At 44.5% G+C, this 22,727-nt stretch overlaps 1 protein-coding gene and 1 long non-coding RNA gene across 5 annotated transcripts in view; both read right to left on the minus strand.

The window, feature by feature from the left end:
* Nucleotides 1–631: 631 nt before the first annotated feature.
* LOC140908206 (uncharacterized) lies at nucleotides 632–8,546 on the minus strand. The gene is made up of 3 exons (XR_012157804.1): nucleotides 8,241–8,546; nucleotides 1,596–1,761; nucleotides 632–1,499 (listed from the first exon to the last, which is right to left on the minus strand). It is a non-coding gene; the product is annotated as an uncharacterized LOC140908206 (long non-coding RNA).
* A 5,532-nt stretch (nucleotides 8,547–14,078) lies between these two features.
* Nucleotides 14,079–22,727, minus strand: part of PREP (prolyl endopeptidase) — a 177,206-nt gene continuing 168,557 nt past the window's right edge. Inside the window, exons 15-16 of one of the 4 annotated variants that reach the window (XM_073336889.2) lie at nucleotides 21,628–21,671; nucleotides 19,377–19,467 (exon numbers count right to left, since the gene is read on the minus strand). In XM_073336889.2, coding sequence (XP_073192990.1) covers nucleotides 21,662–21,671 — 10 coding nt within the window. In that variant the 3' untranslated portion in view covers nucleotides 19,377–19,467; nucleotides 21,628–21,661. Of the gene's footprint in view, nucleotides 19,468–21,627; nucleotides 21,672–22,727 lie in introns of all 4 variants that reach the window. The other 3 variants (XM_073336887.2, XM_073336888.2, XM_073336890.2) reach the window with 3 other exon arrangements.

Raw genomic sequence — 22,727 nt, forward strand, 5'->3', positions numbered from 1 at the left:
GCCCTTTGCATTTTCATGGTTCCAGACTATTGCCTTCTCTATAGAGAAGAATTCAACCACAACAACATTTTCTGTAGGACACACAGTTTTAAAAAAACTGCAAGGTGAATTTCATTTTTCAATATAACCTAGAAAAATTGTAAGTATCAACATTCAATGTGTAAGTTATGTTGGCCAAGCTGGTAGGCACATCAGAGGGTTTATCATTAACAGCCAATCTGGACTTCATTTCTGATCACATATAAACTTTAATGGAGTCAATACCAGAGCAGTTTTTTCTTTTTGAGGATATAGCTCTTTGCCCTATGCAAGCATTATCGCAGTTTTGGGGTAACTGCACCTCTAGCCCCTCTCTGTGGTCTACTCGAGAAATGCCCTCTCAGGTCATGCCTCTCTGAGAAGGGACATGTGCCCATGCAGCTGTCTGCAGTTGCCCTATGATTATCTAAGGAAGGCCTGACTAAAGATCAGTCCCTGCACTTTGTTTTCTCTCCAAAGGCCAGGACCAGGGAATGCCAGCCGTTCTGAGGGACCACACAGCTCTTCCAAAGCAGAGAACATTTATTTAAGGTCAAAATTATACAGAGAAAACAAACAATAACATCACCTAAATGTTTCACCAGCAGCCCCATTAGTCCTACAGAGACTCGGGCAAGCTCCAGTCTTTCCAACCCTTCTGCAGGTTTGGGGCCTCTCTTGGACAAAAAGTCATGTTCATCTGTTGAATCGGTCAGGATCTTTAGACCCCATGTTCTTGCTTTATCTCCTGCCTCTCTCGGAAACCTAGCTTGAAGGAGTACAGTATATATAAACAACCCCAGGGGCTGGTTTACAGTCCCAGGGTTTGCAGGAATTACTCTCCACTGTTCATCGTTCCTGGAGGGACTGTGGTAACCCTCCCTCATGGAGTAGAATACAATCCTATCCCACTACAATACATATAAGCCATAACATTAATACAATTGTCCCCAAAAGTACGGCACCTGGTTGCACTATCTGTCACAAGCATCAGATTCTGGTAAGAGAATTGTACTGTTTAGATTGAAAGAGGCAGAAGACATTCTCTCTTCTTGTCACAACTCCAAGGGGTTCTAAATAGCTGAATTCTTTATTCAACTTCTTTACCGGGAAGGCAAAAGAAAGCCAGCCCACACCACTGCACTTTGCCATTTGCTGTCAAAATGACAGGTTGTTGCCTCATGCTAGGAAGTAGCCTAAAAACTTAATGAAGCAGAGAAATTCTTCATCTGTTAAGAATTCCCATCAGAATTTCTGAAAAATTGCATCAATTTGCGTTAAACTAAGGGATAAAGTTATTTTATATACTTGCTGTTGCTCCATGACCACTGGGTGCCAAAGCTAGCAATATTTTTGGATACTTACTGTCGTCCTGTGACACTTTCAGATTCCCACAGGGCTAGTGTTAGTGTCAGATGTTACAGAAAGTAGCATGGCATCCTTGAAATGCAGTATATCTTGATAAAACCATTTGTCTGCTTCTGTAGTGAGGAGATATTATAGATTAGGCATAGTTCTTCACAGAGAAAAGAAAGCAGCTGAGAAAGATCATGCCACTAAATAAAAGAAACAATCACCTCTAATCCTTTTCGCCTTTGTGTTGGAGTGAGAAGATATTTCACTCAACTCAGGGTGTGGGATTTGTAGCATTGCTGTAAGTATTTCCCCAATGGTTTATTTTGGGCAGGATGAGGCTGAATAGGATGTTCATTTTAAGGTCCTTATGACTGTGCGTCTTGTACCCTAAAATATTGAAAGAGACAAGCTAGGTTTGAAGAGGTTAAATAATACATGTGTATGATAGGGGTTAAACACAGTTCAGAAATTGTTTCTTTTCATAGCTATCCTTTTAATAATCTTCCCCTCATACGTTTGAAAAACAATGCTGAGATATAATGTTCAGTTTCAGATGATATTTTGGCTTCTAAACTACTGACATGTTCTTGTTAAGGTTACACAGTGATCATAGGGTTTAGTACTTCAGGTAGCACTGTCTGCAGGCTACAGAACTATAGACATTTAAAGGATCTTTTTTTTGTATGCATGCAGGGCCGTCCCTAGCAATTTTGGTGCCCTACGCAGCCCCCCCACGGGGGGGGGGGGGGTTGTGTGGGACCCCAGGCCTCCATGGGGTGGGAGGCTGGCCCTAGGTCTCCATGGGGCAGGGGCTTGGGAGCGGGGGGAAAACTGCCCCCCACCCCCCAGCCCGCTCCACTCTGCTCCTCTGGCTCCCAGCCTTGGAGGGCAGGGGGGAACCGCCTCCCAGCACTTGCCGGTGGTGCAGCTGGGAGCCAGGGGAGCGGAGCAGGCTGGGGCCAGGTCGCTCCACTTACCACGTGGTGAGTGCAGGCCCGACCCATGCAGCAGTCCTCAGGGGAGTGGGGGCAGAGCAGGGGCGGGAAGAGGCAGGCTGGTGGCAAAGCAGGGGTGGGGGCTTGGGGAAGGGGTAGAGTGGGGGCGGGGCTGGAGTGAAGCAGGGAAGTGGGCTTGGGGAAGAGGCGGAGCAGGGGCTGGAGCAGCACGCAGCTGCGCATGGCGGCAGGAAATTTGGTGCCCCAGATTTTCTGGTGCTCTACACAGCCGCGTACTTTGCGTATGGGTAGGGACGGCCCTGTGTGCATGATTTAAAAAACAGCAAAAAAGCAACAGTTCAGTGTGGTAAGGACAAAGCTTTACCACTTCCTTGGGCATGGAAGACCTGATAAGCAGTGAAAGTGGTGCATTTGGGATCAGGTGGGATGAGTAGAACCCATGCAGGGTGTCCACAGACCCTAGGTTTCAGAGTAGCAGCTGTGTTAGCCTGTATCTGCAAAAAGAACAGGAGGACTTGTGGCACCTTAGAGACTAACCAATTTATTTGAGCATAAACTTTTGTGAGCTACAGCTCACTTCCTCGGATGCATGCAGTGGAAAATACAGTGGGGAGATTTATATAAACAGAGAACATGAAACAATGGGTGTTACCATACACACTGTAACCAGAGTGATCAGGTAAGGTGAGCTTTACCAGCAGGAGAGCGGGGGGTGGGGGGAAGAGAAACCTTTTGTAGTGATAATCAAGGTGGGCCATTTCCAGCAGTTGACAAGAACGTCTGAGGAACAGTGGGGGGAGGGGGAGAATAGTTTTACTTTGTGTGATGACACATCCACTCCCAGTCTTTATTCAAGCCAAAGTTAATTGTATCCAGTTTGCAAATTAATTCCAATTCAGCAGTCTCTCGCTGGAGTCTGTTTTTGAAGTTTTTTTGTTGAATTGCCACTTTTAGGTCTGTAATCGAGTGACCAAAGAGATTGAAGTGTTCTCCGACTGGTTTTTGAATGTTATAATTCTTGACATCTGATTTGTGTCCATTTATTCTTTTACGTAGAGACTGTCCAGTTTGACCAATGTACATGGCAGAGGGGCATTGCTGGCCCATGATGGCATATATCACATTGGCAGATGTGCAGGTGAACGAGCCTCTGATGGTGTGGCTGATGTTATTAGGCCCTGTGATGGTGTCCCCTGAATAGATATGTGGACACAGTTGGCAATGGGCTTTGTTGCAAGGATAGGTTCCTGGGTTAGTGGTTCTGTTGTGTGGTTGCTGGTGAGTATTTGCTTCAGGTTGGGGGGCTGTCTGTAGGCAAGGACTGGCCTGTCTCCCAAGATCTGTGAGAGTGATGGGTCGTCCTTCAGTACAGACCCTAGGTGCTGCCAAGCAGTGCTTTACAGGGCTTCCTGCTATGGGGGCTAATAGGTCTGCAGCTATATGGACTTATTAGCTAAACTTCTCAAGGGTGCAGCAACTGTGGAAATTACAATAGCCCTCAAGCTGTAATCGTGGCCTTGTAGTGGCTCTGTTGCCAATAAGTAGCTTCAGAATTGTCCTTACTTTACAGATGAAGAGACTGAAACAAAGAGCAAGACCATGAAGCAAATTCTGTGTGGTTAAGAGGCTTTATACTGCTCACAGCAGCGTCGAGGGTTGTGGAAGAGGGGAGAATCCCTCTGATAAGTTCTCTCTCACCTTTTGGCTGAGCTGAACACAATTTTTAAACTTCAGCTTTACAGATGACCCTTAACTTTCATATGGACAGCAACAAAGAATGGGAAATAGGGCTTTTAAGTACTAACTCATTTATCTGACTAGCACTCCTCTGGTATTTGGCTGACTGCGAGTAATTAGCCATGGTTCTACTTTGGGACTTCAACCCAATAGACCTTCTGTCTCAGATGCAAGAGTAATTCACCCAATATCAATACTGCCCAGAGGTAGACACATTCTGGGTTGTCCCAAAAAAAAAAAAAATAGACTGGAAAAATATCCAACAGTAATAGAGGCAAACCAAGCACCCATCCCCAAAACAGCAGGAAAGAAAAAGTGTTCTGAGGAAAAATTAGAGAGATGAAGACACTGGGAAGGGCTGCTAAGAAAGCAGTGGCCTAGCCTAGCATACATGTGGCATTATGTAAATAATAATAGTGGTTGGCTGAATGAAGAGACTGCGGAGAAGCTGTGTCTATTAAACAATTTCAGAGCAGAAGAGCTTGGCAAGAGATGGGACAGTTGCTTATCAGGATGGTTTCCAGCTCCAAATAGAACATCCTACCCAAACAACTCAGAAAGCCCTCTGAAAGCAGAGGTTGTCAAAAAGTGTCCACAATCAGGCCCTTCTGAAGTCAGCAGGTGCCCCTGTGCCTAAAATTAAATAAATGAGCTGAAGAAACAGATGTTTTTAAAGCTGTGAAGAGCTTTAGATGCAGAGTCATCCCTGCACGTACTTAAGCTTTCCTGCAAGGAAGGGAGGAGGTAGATTCAGTCAAGGGCCATGTTCAAGGAAATCCTGGTGTGGCAGGATAAATCCCCACGGTCAGTAATATACCTGCTCCAGATCCTACTTGTATTGGAATTTCTTTCATCTTCTCACATCCACAAGCCAACTCCCTCACTCCCCCAATTTGCTATACTTGTGTATTTGTGTTGTTGGGGAGCAAGGGGCACCTGTAAGATCATATTTATGCTGTGTAATGAAAAGTTTAAATTAACCCCATTTTAAAAACAGTTTAAAACCACTGAGATGCTATTTTAACTGCTTTCTGACATTTATTTTGTCCTCCTGTCTTCAAAAAAACCCAACAACCCTTTCGACTTTTCTCACACAGAAACCAATTCTATCAATAACATGCTCTCACTGGAAAGTGTCTAATTTATTATATCTATTCATTAGTTGTGAAGAATGTTAAAAGGCTAGAAACGCAGAAAGACAAATTTTAACTTTTAAAAAGAGATTCCTGTTGCACAAGTTTAATAAAAATAATACAAACAAGGCAATATTTTCAGTCTATGCAAATAAAACTGAACTTTAGTTGTTGCAAAGAACAGATTCCCTTTTTTAAAAGTAGCTTTTTGGTACAGATCAGGTTAACTTCCTCACTGAAGAAGAATTTGCTTCATCCTCCAGAATCAGTAGGCACAAGCCAACCAGAAGTGCATATAGGATTTGTCCATACAGAAATTAGCACTTCCACTTTAAAAACCAACCAACCAACCCCCCCCCCCCCCCCGAGGGGCCGAGAACTTGTTTTGGTTTTATGTCGTTAGGGATGACTTGGTTCCAGGTCTACTTAAGCCAAACCATCAACACTCAGGTTTAAATACTATACTATGATGAGAGCATAACTAGTACCTGACAAATCCCCTTATCTCAAGGTCTATGACTACTTCAAGAGAATAGAAGCAGCATCTTTACAATAAACTGAATCTAAAGCAGCACTTCTAATCCACATATAGTTCCACAAAAGAACATCCCCATTTGTTCTATACTGCTATACGGAGTCTATTCAGTCTACAAGCAAATGAAACTCTCAAACTCAATCACTTCCAAAAGGCTGCAAAACCAGTGTATTTCTAGAGATGTCTTGAGTGACTTGGGATCTAGTGTTGGATCATATTAAAGAAGTTCTGTATTAAAATCACAAATGAGTTTGATTCCCCATAGTTTAAATTCCAGGGTATTATTAATTAAGAGGTCTCTTGGTTTTTGGTACTGTTTCTCTCCCTCTACGTGTGAAACTTGCAAGCTGCTAATTGTGTTAGTACATTCTAAGACAGAGTCTGTTCTCAGAGCAATTCTTTGTAACAACTACTCCTCACACAGAGAGAGACTCAAAGCAATACTCTGTAACAGAAACAGCACCCAGAGACTCCCCGCCCTTTTGTTGTATTCATCTCGCTTTGTTAACGATTGTGATTAAAATAGAGATAGAGGATGTATGTGGATGGATGCTTTGTGTGGATAATAACTGAATGATCAGGGAGGTGCCAGCCTAAGAATCCAGTGTCCATTGGCTGAAGAAGGCATCAAGTGGAAATAACCAGAGGACCCTCGGAGGGCAGACCGGAATCCACCCAACAGCCTCAAGAATGGGAGAACCAAAGAACAAGATAACATCTAGCAGCACGGAGCCGTCAGGAATGTGCTATCTGCTGATTGATTCAGCAACAGCATGATGAAGCAATTCCCATAGACTGGCATAGGAAGAAATTCCTATAAAAATGGACTCTAGAAAGTGAGAACTTTGGGGTCTGATTCTGCAAACCAACTTCCAGGAGCATCAGATGAGCATCTGACAAGGCCCTGCTCCCTCCTCATGTCCAGGCCACCTGGCCAGTGTCTAGGCATGAGCAACTCTGAGGCTGGTAACTATGATAACAACCTTGCAGAACCTGTGTGTGTGTGTGTGTTTGTATGAATGAATGTGTGAATAAATATGAGATTGAATGGAATGTTATAGCTATAACTAACTGCTTACTATGATTCTTTCTGTATTCACAATAAATGTGGTATTTTGCCTTTTTCCCTTTAATAAGATCCTGCTGGTTTTTAATTTATTGGTATAACACTAGGGTAGCTCTAGGGCCATGTCTACACTACAAAATTAAGTTAACCACTTGTATCGATTGTACTGTCAGTGTGGGGTGGCTCATGAAAGCCAGTAACAGTTGACACAAGCTTTGTAGTGTCTACCCTGACACTGCATCAACCTAACTACATTGACCTTGACTCTACGCCGCTTATGGAGCTGGAGTTATTAAGTCAGTGTAGTGGCGCAGTTAGGCCGGCAGGAGCGAAATTTAAGTGTAGACACTTCCATAGTTTGGTCAATGTAAGCTGCCTTGCATTGACCTAACTCTGTAGTGCAGACCAGACCTAAGAAACCATTAGTCACACCAGTCAATCAGAAGTAAGTATAAGATTGATTAAAATCAGAACCAAAATCTTGCTTCAGAAATAGATTGATCCTCATCAAGATGATTGTCTTCCAGAAATGATACACATGGGAACACTTTACGGTGAGCAGGTGCCTTTAAAAGCAGATAAACACCTCATACTGGGTAGAGTCAACAATTCATTCCCTTCCTGAGCTTTGGCAGGAACAACATAAAAATTCAGCTCAGATCTTCTCAGTTGGGCAGGCTGCTGCTCCCACCTCAGGACTTCTTAGCTCAGATCCACTCCAGCCACTTGCACCTCCCTTAAGCGAGGAAACTAACAATCACCTCCTTCATTGAGTCAGCACAACCACTTAAACCTTTCCCAGAAGGATCAACCAATGGAATGTGTCAGCAAACACTGCCAGCCTGTGATACTGAATGTGGGCAAAATCTTTCTACATGCCCAATACATTCTTCAGTGATAGTTTAACAACCCTGATACACAAACATTTGAAAACAAATATACTCCTTGACCATTTAAGATCAGACAGCATTTCTGATAGAAGACTACAGAAGAAAAATAGCAATTGAGATATATTTTATTAAACCCAATAAACAATTATGTTTTCTGCTACTGAAAATTACTTGTGGAGGATCCAGCTGTTACACTTGCCACAAACTCAGTCTCAGGAGCACAGAGCTTCAAGGGAGCCAACTGCTGATACAATTCAAGGAAAAGATTTTTGCTCTGATGATTGTGACATAAGTTGCTTAAATTCAAACTCTGAAAGTCATATTAAAAACATGAGCCCCTGAGGGTGAACATGGGGACATTATACATCTAGAATTTTAAACCTTTTCATAGAATCAAAGAATATCAGGGTTGGAAGGGACCTCAGGAGGTCATCTAGTCTGATCCCCCACTCAAAGCAGGACCAATCCCTAAATGGCCCCCTCAAGGATTGAACTCACAACCCTGGGGTTAGCAGGCCAATGCTCAAACCACCTCCCCACAAATATTACCTGGTGTGCTTTGCCTCTCCTCTTCAACGTGGATCTCTAGCAATAAAGAGGAGCACAAGACAGGGGTCAAGGAAGTGGGATATGCCGGCTTCGATCCTGCTTCCTGCTTTCCTTCCTCTGAGCCAGCAGAAGCCTGTTCATGGATATGTCCTGGGTTTCCGGCTACCTGAATCTGTAGGGCGTAAGATGGGCATGGCAGTTTGCAGTGACATTATCACTCAGCAAGCTCAAACCTGGTACAGATTAATAAATAATGTACAAGCATTAGTTTGGATAGGTGTCCCCGCTACAGTGTGGAGTTCACACTTTCCCCTAGCTGGTGAGACTTCCAGGTAGTGTTTAGCATGGAAGTCCTTAGCAGCATGGTTAAGTTGTAACATGACCCTGTCACTGTGCAACATTAAGCAGTGTTAAACGAGATGGTAGACAGACCTCAGCCTGCTTAGTCATGGCTACCTCCATTAAAAATCCTTTTAGCCATTTATTAACAATACAGAAAAGAAAGAACAGTTCAAACATTTGAAATGTGAAGTATTAAGTAAGGCTTTAATTGTAACAACATTCAATACAGGATTTTGTATTGTGTCTATGATAAATAGATTAGAGAAATGTTGAGGGCCTGAAGCCCCAATGTGAATTCTTTTAGTTATAAGATTTAGAAAGGCTTAATTTACAATGTATTCTGTATACCTTTGAAGGTTTCTGTGAGACACTGTTTGTGTGAATGAGGAATGCAGGCATCAGGAAAAGATAAGGTATAAAAGCCATCACAAATGTCCAGACGGTCAAGAAAAAGTGAGAGACTTGGAAACAGCAGGAGACAATCAGAAAATATCCATTGTATCCATGCTAAACATGTTAGCAGCATTGACAACCTCAGAAGTGAGACAGGCAACTCCGAAGGAGAGACAACAAATAAATGATAACAGCAGAAAACCCCAAGATTAACATCACTTAATGACTAATGATTACAGGATGAAATTGCAAAATGCATGGACTCAAATGGGAATTTACAACTATAAAGATGGGGTGTTTTGCCATGGAACTCTGGGTTCAGTCCTGCAAAGCCTCGGAGCATCGGATTGCAACTGACAGAGCCCTGCTCCTCACTCGTGCTCAATCTAACTGGCCATTAGATTGACTGGAGCTACAACAGACTGGTAAATATAAAGACCATCTGCAGGACTTGTGTGTGTGTGTGTTTGTGTGGGTGTTGTGTGACTGAAAAGCATATGCTAACTGTTGTATTTACAATAAACATGGCATTTTGCCTTATTCAGAAGGACCCCTCCCCCACATCTCACAGCCTTTTAGATGGTGTTAAAATAGTAATAACTGTCCTTAAGAGAAATTAGTTGAAATGGGCTGGAGCTGCTATTGTTAAAGTCTGATCCTGCTTCCTAAAAGACAAAACAAGACACACAAAAAGGGAAAGAAAAGGACAGCAAAGATGGAAAATGTAGCTTCTGTCTCTGGTGTTGACTTTCACTTCTAACCTCACTGCTGGCAAAATACAGGCACGGCACTTGGTTGTATCAGCCACTCTGAGACTGGCAAACTTGTCCCAGCATTGGGCTGCATAAGGTGTTGCTTTTACTTGCCTTACTGGCCACAAGCTTTACAGCAGTGTTGCAAAATATGTAGTCTTGGCTAGCGAAACCAGACTTTTTTTAAACAGAAGACAAGAGGAAGGATGAGAAAGAGGAGAGACAAGATGGGGAAAGAGGGGGATGGCGGTATTCAGGATTTACCCATAGCTGGTGACGGTGACAATGTCATCTGGATCCCTTTCTGGGACCCGATGTGGTCAGGACATATCGCAGGATTAGGACAATGAAGGCCCAGGGTTACGGGGGAATCCTAGGGTCACAGGAGACAGCACGGGTGGCAGCCACGATGTAAAGCTTGCGTCTCCCCCTTTTGTTGGTCAGTAATTGTTGTGTTCACATCCTCCCATTTTTCTCCCCAAAGTCTTTTCTGTTAAGGACCCCAAAAGGGAATGGTGGGTGGAATAGCTCATCCTCTCATTATTTTGTCCACCAATTAGGCCTAATTTCTAAGGCATCAATTTTGGTCCCTTGATTTCCAGTCCCACGCTGTTCTTGTTTGCCAGGCATGATATTAACACAGACCTTGAATTATATTAGTAGGCCTTTCTATTTAGATCAGTTAAGTATCTGTCTCCCTTTTGCACCTTTTCTCATCAACATTTATTGTTGTGGGTTATTGTGGCATTTGATTATTTTTATCAACTTTCCCTCAGTTAGGCTTAGACATGGGTAGGACTACTATGCTCAAATTATCATTATATGGTCAGCAAAATGGATGACCCTTCTTCCATATCTCAGGGGAACTTTAGGTGTAGGAGCAAACTCCTTGCCCCGATACAAGGAATGTCCACTAGACGATCACGGGCTTGATTCATACCCAAGGAAGTTAATGGGAGTCCATCCATCAACTTCAGTGGGCTTTGGATCAGGCCCCATTTGGGGAACATAATTTCTGCTCATTACCTGTATAACTGCATCCATAAACTCACAGACTTTAAGGCCCAACGGGACCATTAGGATCATCTAGTCTGACCTCCTACACATTGCAGGCCACAGAACTTCACCCACCCACTTCTGTAATAGGTCCATAACCTCTGGCTCAGTTACTGAAGTCCTCAAATCTTGATTTAAAGACTTCAAGTTACAGAGAATCCACCATTTGCTCTAGGTCAAACCACCAAGTGGCCCGTGCCTGGGCAACAAGCACTGACTGGTGAGACTGCATCGTTATGCAGCTCTGGGATGACAAGCTGTGGCTGCAGAACTTTCAAATGCATAAGGCCACTCTCCAGGAACTGTGTGAAGAGTTTTCCCCAGCTCTGAAGTGCAGCAATACTAAAATGAGAGCTTTTATGACAGTGGAGAAGTGAGTGGTGATAGCTCTGTGGAAGCTTGCAATGCCAGGCTGCTACCGGTCAGTGGGGCATCAATTTGGAGTGGGTAAATCTACCGTGGGATCCAAGTTTGCAGGGCCATCAACAGACTTCCTCTAACAAGTGTAGTGACTCTGGGAAATGTGCAGGACATAGTGGATGGTTTTGCCGCGATGGGGTTCCCTAACTGCAGTGGGGTGATAGATGGAACGCATATCCCTATCTTGGCACCAGACCACCTTCCAAAGAGTACATAACTTGAAAGTGGTGTTGCAAGTATTTGTGGATCACAGGGGCCATTTCATTGACATCAGCCTGGGATGGTCAGGAAAGGAGCATGTCGTGTGCATCTTTAGGAACACAAGTCTGTTCAGAAAACTGGAAACAGGGACTTTCTTTCAGACTGCATAGTAACCATTGGTGATGTTGAAATGCCAATTGTGATCCTGGGAGACCCAGCCTACCCCTTGCTCCTATGGCTCATGAAGCCATACACAGGCAGCTTGGACAGCAGTAAGGACCGGTTCAACCGTAGGCTGAGCAAGTGCAGAATGGCAGTAGAATGTGCCTTCAGACATTTAAAAGGTCGCTGGCATTGTTTGCCTACGAGATTAGACCTCAGTGAAAGCAATATCCCCATTGTTATTGCTGCCTGCTGTGTGCTCCATAATATCTGTGAAACAAAGGGAGAAAAGTTTCCACCAGGGTGTGGGGGTTGAAGCAGATAACCTGGCAGCCAATTTTGAGCAGCCAGACATCAGGGCAATAAGAAGAGCACATCAAGGGGCTCTGCGTCTCTGGGAGGCTTTGAAAACCAGCAATGAGCCAGAGTAAGGTGACACTTATCTATGTTGTTCCTTACCAAACTGTCCCCTCCAGTGCATTTTCTCCCCTGTAAACTCCACCACCACCAAGCTCTGTGTATTGCATACAAACACACAGAGACAGCAAAGAAAAGTAAGATATCCTGGGGCAAAAGGGCTGATAACACTGTGGGGTGGGGTGGCGGGGAGAAACAAGGACAGCTTGTTTACAGATGCACTGCAATAACAACCAAAGGTGTGGGAATGGGCGCCTTCTGGTCCTTGTACCCTCCCCTGGTGTTGAGTGCGTGGGACACCAAACTCTCTCCCCCCCCCCCCGCCCTGCCTCAGGGCATTTGGGGAAAGGATATAGAACTGGGCAATGATGGCAGCAGGTTCAGCCCAGGCTGCAGAGGGACTCTAGCATCCAGCTGCCTTTCTCAAACCTCAACCAGATGCCTCAACATGTCTGATTGCTTATTCATAATCAGCAGCATCTCTTCCTGCGTGGCATGCTCTTGTTCCCTGCAAGCTCTCCTGTCCTTGCGGTCATTGTGCAGGCTGTCAGACAGTGTAATCCTCCATGCTCTGAGCTCCGTCTAGTCACTCTCGGAGTCGCACATTAACTCACTGAACGTGTCCTCCCGAGTCTTCTTTTTCCACCTTCTAATTTGGGAAAGTCTCTGTCCCAGCGTGGAGGATGTGCCGATGGACAAGATTTCAGCCGCAAGGAATGCAAAGCACAAGGGTAGCATTGACAGTGCATACACTGTTTCTAGAGCAAGTTTTTTTACTAAAAAAAAACAAAAAACCCCTCAATACACTTCACTGCCAGCCACAATGTAATCACAAACGCTGGCTACTGCAAGAGTCGGTTTGCTGCTCCAGCCATGGTAAGTAAGGCCATGTGGCATGGGCGAGAGGTCTTGTGCTGCTGCTTTTGTGAAGACATCTTTGGGATCACAAGTTGGAACTTGAGAAAAGCCCCCTTTCCCCTAGTAACCAGGATGGTGTTGAGGACAGGACCAGCGTAAAGCCCCCCAAAGAGTTTGTTTTTTTTATAAAAGCGGCACTGAGTTGGGGGGGGGGAGGGGGAGAGAGAGACAAACAGGAAGCTGCCACCTACCCTTTTCTTCAGTGCTGCTTGCAATATACAGTGACCCCTTCCAACCACAACCACAGCACGTTTGGGAAAGAGTGGTTGTATGACCCAGATTTTACCAAACGGGGTGAATTACTTGTTAAATTTTTTGTGGTTTAAGGGCTAGGATTCAAAACTTCCCCCGTTTCCCCTAGGTGACCCTATGTGATATCACTCTCCTGAGGGTAACAGTGGCAGCAAGGGAGCCGATGCTGCAAGCTTCTGGGTACAGACCTGATCCTAATGCTGCAATGCCGTGTGCTGCAATGATGCCAACAGAGTTAATACTGGAGTGGTGTGGGAAAGTGTCCTACTGTGGTGGACAAAATAAGGCAGCCCTTCCCAGAAACCTTCTGTGAAGGATTGCAGAGTACCTCCATGAAAGCTTCATAGAGATTTCCATGGAGGATTCCTGGACCATCCTCATGTACATAAACAGTCTTTTTTGGAGAGCACCCTCTGCATAGCTGGAGTGGCCACCGACACCCACTACACCTACTTCTTTGTTCAGATTAAACATAAAAAATAATAGCATGTAACCCCTACAGTTTGATTGGAAATGTGTACTCTCCAGAGGTGCCTTACCCTGCTGCCAACTGGTCCTGTAAAGGGATGGTGTCAAGGTTCCTTCCCCACTCTGAACTTTAGGGTACAGATGTGGGGACCTGCATGAAAACCCCCTAAGCTTATTTTTACCAGCTTAGGTTAAAACTTCCTCAAGATACAAACTATTTTACCTTTTGTCCTTGGACTTTATTGCTGCCACCACCAAGCGTCTAACAAATATATAGCAGGGAAACGTCTTTCCCCCCAAAATCCTCCCCAAACCCTACACCCCCTTTCCTGGGGAAGGCTTGATAAAAATCCTCACCAATTTGCACTGGTGAACACAGACCCAAACCCTTGGATCTTAAGAACAATGAAAAAGCAATCAGGTTCTTAAAAGAAGAATTTTAATTGAAGAAAAAGTAAAAGAATCACCTCTGTAAAATCAGGATGGTAAATACCTTACAGGGTAATCAGATTCAAAACACAGAGAATCCCTCTAGGCAAAACCTTAAGTTACAAAAAGACACAAAAACAGGAATATACATTCCATTCAGCACAGCTTATTTTATCAGCCATTTAAACAAAACAGAATCTAACGCATATCTAACTAGATTACTTACTAAGTTCTAAGACTCCATTCCTTTTCTGTTCCTGGCAAAAACAACACACAGACAGAGAACACCCCTGTTTCCCCCCACTCCCCCCTTCAGCTTTGAAAGTATCTTGTCTCCTCATTGGTCATTTTGGTCAGGTGCCAGTGAGGTTGTCCTGGCTTCTTAACCCTTTACAGGTGAAAGGGTTTTTCCTCTGGCCAGGAGGGATTTTAAAGGTGTTTACCCTTCCCTTTATATTTATGACAAATGGGTTCCAGGGTTAAAAAATGTTCTTGGCTGTCGGGGAGAACGGACCCAACGCTTGACTGCCTCACATCCTCCTCACTGTTGCTTGAGGTCACCTGGGGCTCCTGGGGGGTATCCACGGAGCGTTTTGGGGTAGTGGTGGGGTCGCCGCCAACAATCGCATGCAGCTTCTCATAAAAGCAGTATATCTGCAGGGCAGAACTAGAACGACTGTTCAGCTCCCTTTCTTCTGGTACGCTTACTGAAGCTCCTTTTCACGCAGCACTGCTGCGTGTCCCCGATGTAGCCCTTCTCCCCCATGCCCCGCAGAATCTTGGTATAGATGTCAGTATTTCTTCTGCTGGATCGGAGCGCTCCCTGCACAGACTCTTCTTCCCACACAGCAATAACAGCCACCACCTCCTGTGTACTCCATGCTGGAGTGCATTTGTGGCCTTGAGCCTCCATGATCGGCTGTGCTGACGAGCTCTCCATGCTGATCAAACAGGAAATGAACATTCGAAAGTTCCCGGGGCTTTAACAGGGGAGCAGCTGTTTCCTGTGTACCTGGCTGACATGCAGTGGAGTTGAAAGTGCTCTCCAGTGGTCACAGCAGAGCACCATGGGACACCTCCTGGAGGCCAATTCATTCGAATTACACAACACAGTGTTTACACTATCCCCCATTGCGGAGGTGGAGCACAGAAGTCAACTTTACAGGCCACTTAGGTTGGCGGAAGGGACTCAGTAGTGTAGACACATATATTATTAGATTGACTTAACGCGGCTTATGTCAACCTAAGTTTGTAGTTTAGACCAGGCCTTACACACTGCCTCTCTCAGCATTGTACCTAACCTCACAGTCTAGCCCACAGTAATTGACCGGTGTACTTTGAATTTTAAAAATAAACATAGTTTTGGTAGGCTAACAACATTAAAGGCCAAATTCTGCTCTCAGATGTATGCATGGCTATGACAAAAGTCAATGAAAAACACAGATATAAGAGCAAATTTTACTCTAAAGATTCTAGAATGAAGTTTTAATAACAAGAAGTGGGTGTTTCTGGGCTATCCAAAACTGGAAAATAACAGTGCTTTCTACTTTTTGGAAGGGGAGAGGGGGAAATCTGAGGAACATGTTTTTGTTCTGGAAAGTCAAAAGTTAGTTCCAGCATGGTTAGTATGGACATTTAGGCAGTCTGGAACCAAACTTCTGCATCTATTTAACTAATACCCATTCAGCCTAGAACAGGGGTTTTCAAACTTCATTGCACCATGACCCACTTCTGACAACAAAAGTTAGTGCACGATCCCAGGAGGGGGGACTGAAGCCTGAGCCTGCCTGAGGCCCACTGCCCCGGGAGGGGGGTCAAAGCCAAACCCCGAGTCCTGCCTCCCTGGGTGCGGGGGTAGCAAAGCCCTTCAGCCAAAGGTAGGGGTCTGTAACTTGACCCTTGCCACATTGGACTTCGGCCACGGGTAGTGGGGCTTGGGCTCCAGGTCCCAGCAAATCTAACACCAACCCTAGCAAGCCCATTAAAATGGGGTCCCAACCTGCTGTTTGAGAACCACTGGCTTAGAAGATAAGAAATGGCAGCTCAAATACTGTGCAAGTGCACATATTAAAGCTATAACTGAACCCAGCTATCACTGCCTTATTTAAATGCCAGTGCGGGGGTATACATGTGTTCTGGACATCAGGACAAGGTGAATCCAACCAAACTGGAAACCATTTTCAGACTGAGACAATTTGGGGACTCTGTGACTCAATGCAGATGTGGAATCAGCCACCTGCTGTCAGGGCTGTAGTGTAGGTGAAAGCATCTTGGGACTATGTGTTGGCTGGACCCTGGGGAAACCAGTTTGACCAAGTTTCTCTGCAAGGGGCTGGAAAACTGGAGACTGGAAAATCCTCAGCAGCAGAACAAAAAAATAACCCCCATTCTCCCCCCCGCCAAACCAAACAAGGTGGTGATAGTGGGCTATATAAACTCAAAGGAGACACACACACACACAGATATGCAGGAAGCTTTGGGCAGGACAGAATGGCATGATTTTGTACACAGGGGTGTTCTGTTTAACAGTGGGACCAGCCAAAGGCAAAGGAAGCTAGCTGCAGGAGAAAGGGTGATGCCACGATTCCGAGAACTACCCAGAGAACTCAGCTCAAGCCCAAAGAACTCTTCAGAGTGGCAAGGAAACCGAGTCAGGGAAAATGCATACAAATGTGTTCATTATTTTGTCTAGACTTGTGTATTTCTCATGCTACACAAGTAAAGGGCCTTACTCCTGAGGACATTCTGTGCCAAAAAAAAATTCTGCGCACAATATTTTGAAATTCTGCAAATTTTGTGTGTCAAATTAATGTGGAGGCTCCAGCATGGCATTGGAGAGCACAGGCCACTGGCTGCACAGAGTGGGAGATCACTGTGCAGCACCCCTGCCCCAGGACATGGACTCAGCAGTGAAGCTGCACCCACCCTGACACAACTCAAGCACGAGGCCTGCCCCAGAAAGACCCTAGGGCTCTGTCCCTCCATGCCAGATGCACCAGGTATGTGCAGGCAGGCTCAGCAAGTCAGGATCCAAGTGTGGATGGGCTTAGTGTGTGGGGATCCAGGTGTAGGTTGAGCGGGTTCTGTGTGGGGCAATCTGGGTGTGGGCGGCTCAGTAGGGGATCCGGGTGCAGGGTGGATCTGGATATACAGGGACTTGTTGGGGGTTTCTGGGTGCAACGGTAATGGGACTCTGCAGACGGGTCCAGGTGACGTTGGCTGGGGCTCAGCAGGGAGGGGTCGGTATGTGGGGAGACTGGAGCTCAGCGGCGGGGGGTCTGGGTATGGGGAGCTGAGTGGGGGGTCCAGATGCTGGGGGAGTGAAGCTCAGTGGGGTGGGGATCCAGGTGCAACTGGTTGGGGCTTGATAGGGTGGGAATCCGGGTGCAGATGGCTCATTGGGGTGGCCCAGGGGCAGGGGGAGTGGGGCTCGTCAGGGTGGGGATTCTTGGTGTGTGGGGGGGTGATGATCGGCGGGTGGGTCTGGGTGTGAGGGGGTCTGGATGTATGGGGGTTGGGCTGATAGGGGAGTAGCTCCCCATACAGTGATCCCTCCCCCTGCAGCTGAGGAGCGACATGTGCAGGAAGTGCAGTGGGGAGAAGGGAGGAGTTTGCAGAGCTTCCTACAGCCAGGGGAGAAACCTGGGGGTGGGTCTGACATGGCCCTGGGTGCCATGCAGGGGAAGAGGAAGTCCCCTCCTTCCCAGCCAGCCGGAACTAGCAGCTGAGCCCGGTGCAGGGTAGGAGCCACCAGCTAGGTCTTCCGCAGTCATGCCCCAGGCCCCACGGTGATTTACCTCTCTGCCGGCTACCTTTGGCACTTAAAACTGCTGGGGAGGGTCACATAACTGCTCTTGAGGCTTCCTTTCGTTTCCCCATCAGAAAGTCATTTTTCTGCAGGGAAGCACAGAAATCTGCAGGGGACATAAATTCAGTATATGCACCGTGGTCCAGAATTCGCCCAGGAGTAAAAGAGTAATGCTATTTTAGAATCCTATGCAAAGTTAATGGGTCTGTTTGCTTTCACTGTTGAATGACCATATGGAGCTAAACTGTAAATCCAGAATGCTCACATGGCTGGAACTCGGGGAAAGTATGTGTTTAAGCTGTGGATGAGCCTGAGGGGTCAGCACTAGTCTGAAGGGCTGGGGAGCTGTACTGCAGGATCTCATCTCTCATGAGGGAGTGCCAGAGAAGAGGATCTTCACCCTGAGTACGCATAGGGACTGTAAGCCAGGGGCAGTACCTGGATTCTGTTCAGACTCAGGAGGCTTAAAGACCACACAGGACCCAGTGAGGTGGGCCCAAAACACAACAACCTGGTGAGTGTCCAGTTTTGGGGGAGCTCTATCAGGGCTCTGTGGCGACACTGGTGATATCTGGTCTGTTCTTCAGAAGTAGTTAAAGATCCAGGGACAACATTGTCAAGATTATCTGTGCAACTTGAAAAGAACACAGTAAAATCTTAGAGATGATCTAAATTCTGCAGGTTGAGTTTCTATTACATGGGGAAATAAATTACCTGATACTAAGCTGGTGAAGTATTGGACATCTGCAAGAAACTGATGAAGTTAAGCAACAGAAGTACGATGGACTGTAATACATTGTTATGAATAACGTGAAGTGTAAGCTTTTTAACAGCAATATTTGACTTCAAATGACCCAGCGTATTTGTACTTCAGCATTTTAATTGAAAAGATTTTGTAATACCCATAACATTCTTAAATAACTGATATTATGCTCCAAGTGTTTGTACTGGAACAATACTTACATTTAATTCCAGGTGAACCGGATATGTTTATAGGTGCAAAACACATTAACATTATTTTATATGAAATAAGCTCAACTACCACCAACTCGGGAATCTAAATCTTCACAACAGCACTGCTAGCAATTCAGCTATCTATTCAAAGGTGCTATCTAAAACATGTACCTAGTAGAAAAGAAACCCAAGTAAATATTAAAAAGAAGGAAGCTTAAAAGACCAAAACTCCACAGCAGATGGGATCAATAAAATATTAAACTGCAGTTCTTAAATGTAAGTACTACACCAAGTGGTCGGTTGTTTTCACGTAGTATAAAAGCCCTTGATTTCTAATTGAGACAGTAATGTGTATTCTACCTATTCAATCCAATCAAGATTTAGGCATTGTGCTATAAAGGCAAACATATCAGACACTTCTTCTATAACTTTAGCTGTTGGCTTTCCTGCTCCGTGCCCAGCCTTGGTATCAACATGAATGAAAAGTGGGTTCGTTTGTTTATGGCTTCGGCCCACCACATACTGCAGAGTAGCAATGAATTTCAGCGAGTGCAGAGGGACCACTCGATCATCATGGTCTGCCGTGAGAAGTAACATCGAGGGATACTGGATTCCATCCTCTTCTGGTAGTCTGACATTATGAAGTGGAGAGTACCTGAAAAGAGGACACAAGGCCATTTAACATTCAAGCCATCAGAGTGGTGCCTGACAGCACTCAGAAAGTCAGTCCCCCATTTGTATAAAATCAATTTTATGTGATGTAGGTAGTGATTCTCTATCACTTGTGTGCTATTAAAGTCGAACAATGGCCACTTATCTCTCTATTTGAATATTCTGGCTCTCAGCCCTGTAGGAGCCCTTAGTAAACTCCTTCCATTTTGGAAGTAAATATGCAAACATTTTAGACAGACATCAGACTTATCAGCAACTGCAATAGTACTCATATGAAACAGGGAAACCTAACAGGCTGGAGCGTCCACTCCACATCCATTCCAGGTGCTGTGCTCCTGGGAATCAGCCAAGTGCTGTGCAGAAGCAGCTGACCTGTCCATAGGGATGGCTCTTGGCCTTTATGGAGCCAGAAATGGTTGTCTCCAGGAGCCATGGGGTTAGGAGGTTGGGCCCCTCCAATCTTTGGACCCCTTCTCAGCCCCCATTTGCCTTCAGGGGACACTGTGCAGGAAACGGAGGGGAAGTTTTCCTGCCTCTTTGACCAACCCCTTCGTGGGTGATCCTCTGAATGAGGGATAGTCTGGCTTCCAATAATTTGTTTCACTCCCACTGGGCACCATATAGCCCTAAACACTAACATACCATGAACTCTCTCAAGACTCCTCTTATATTAGAAATTAACGTTACAGCAATACTAAAACATAGGGGATTATAATACAAGAACAGCCATACTGGATCAGACCAATGGTCCACCTAGCTCAGTATCCTGTCTGCAGACAGTGGCTGGTGCCAGAGGCTTCAGAGGGAGTAAACAGAAAGGGCACTTTATTGAGTGATCCCTGTCATCCAATCACAGCTTCTAGCAGTCAGATGTTTAGGGAGAGACAGAGCATTGGGTTGTGTCCCTGACCGTCTTGGCTAATAGCCATCGATGGACCTATTCTCCATGAACTTATCTAGTTCTTTTATACTTTTGGCCTTCACAACATTCCATGACAATGAGTTTCACTGGTTGACTGCACACTGTGTGAAGAAGTACTTTCTTATGTTTGTTTTAAACCTGCTGCCTACTAATTTCATTGGGTGACCTCCTCTGTGTTATGCAAAGGGCTAGATAACACTTCCTTATTTACTTTCTCCGCACCAGTCATGATTCTATAGACCTCTATCATCTCTCCTCTCAGTCATCTCTTTTCCAAACTGAACAGTCCCAGTCTTTTTAATTTCTCCTCATAGGAAAGCTGTTCCATACCCGTAATAATTTTTGTTGCCCTTCTCAATTCAAATATATCTTTTTTGAGACAAGGCAACCAGAACTGCATTCTGTATTCAAGGTGTGCACATATCAGGGATTTATATAGTGGCATTACGATATTTTATGTCTTATTAACTATCCCTTTCCTAATGGTTCCTAACATTGTTAGCTGATTAGACAAAGGGAACCACTCATTGCTCTGGATATAATACGATGGTACAGTAGCTTACACTAGTTTGTCAGTCTAAAAAAAGACTAACTTTTCACATTAACATCAGATAAAACGGTTTCTAAAACAACACCTGTTTTGATTTTGAGAGGCCTACAATGGACATATATACAACAGACTATACAGGAACCTTCTTACTATGTGTATTTTCCCCCCACACACAGAGCAAATTTAAGATTCTCCTTTTCATTCTCTATGTTCCAAATTTCATTGTATCTGAATTCATTCATATATAAACAAGTTTTATTACACACAAATGTTTGTATCGTATCTACAGTAGATGCATTTTGTGGGAAAAATCCTCTGACAAAATTCAAAATATGAACTTGACACAATTAACAAATTTTATTGTGCACTGTAATGCTGTAAAAATACCTTGCAATCAATATCACCATATGAAAGTTTATACTGTCTTGATAAAATGGCAATCAAGAGGCAAATGATTTACAATAGGCCTAATAGATCATAAGGTATTTTCATTTTGCATTAATTTTCTTTTGAACTCTATGATATTTTAAATAAATGCTTTAGCTCACAAATGAGAGTTAGATTATCTATTCAGTTACATCTAATGGGGCTATTATTTTAGTATCTAGACACTACATCTAATGGGGCTATTATTTTAGTATCTAATATCTAGATTTAGTATTAAATCTTACATAGTAGTTTAATACTTGTGAGAAATCCTCATTCTTAGTCTTCACTGTTAAAGAAATGAAAATTCAGCATTAGTAGAGCAAGTGTTACAGAAGTACTTTTTAAATGAGGTTACATATTTAACAGGCTCTTTATTATCCATTATCAATTTGCAGCACATTAAAAAAAAAAAATCTGTGAAAATACGAATCTTTTTAGGCTTCTGAGCAAGAAGTTAAACCTGAATTAATTTCCTTTTGTGCCCCACTCCCAATCAATTTATACAAATAAACCCTATCTACATTCAAAATATAACTTAGAAAAGCAATCCGCTCTCCCATATAATTAAAAACACTATTTGTTTAGCTGTGGGGCTGAGTGCTCTGTTCTGACAGCCTACCGGAAAATGTAGTCATTACTTAAAAAGCCAATCTTGCATGGTATGTAACTTTTGAAAATATGGCCCATTGGCTTTACAGAATTTTTCCAAAAAGTAGAAAGGTACAAATCTACTATTTATAAAAGTGACTTAAAAGTTAATTTTGAACTTTCAGTGTCCACTGTGTTTATCAACTTCCTGGACACCACTATCGGTTTCAGCAATGGATTATATACAGATGATTATATGCAAGAAACTCATGGATCCCCACACAGATCTCCACAGATCTAGCAACCACCCTGGACACACCAAGAAAGCTGTTATCTACAGCCAGGCACTCAGATACCAGAATTTGCTCTGAAGAGAAAGTCCAGGCTACATACCTTAACATCACCTTCACTAAATAAAGGACACTCCACCAGAGAAGTAGATCATGTCAGGGAACGGGCCACCCAAATACCCCAGGAGAACCTGCTTCAATATAGAAACCCCCCCCCCCGTCCCACTGATTGCACACACCCCTATCTGTCACCTACCACCCTACACTAGAACCCATATGGGGTTACATCAAACAATTACAACCCACATTTGATGGGGACCAAATACTGAAAGAAGTCTTTCCCAAATCCCCTCTTCTGATCTTCAAACAACACCCTAACCTCACCCAGCTCATCATCAGACCAGGACACAGCTCCCCAAAGACCAGGACACAGCCACTCAAAGCGGCACCGGACCCTGCCAGAA

The sequence above is a fragment of the Lepidochelys kempii genome, chromosome 3 (assembly GCF_965140285.1).
Source record: "Lepidochelys kempii isolate rLepKem1 chromosome 3, rLepKem1.hap1, whole genome shotgun sequence".
Lineage (NCBI taxonomy): Eukaryota > Metazoa > Chordata > Testudines > Cheloniidae > Lepidochelys > Lepidochelys kempii.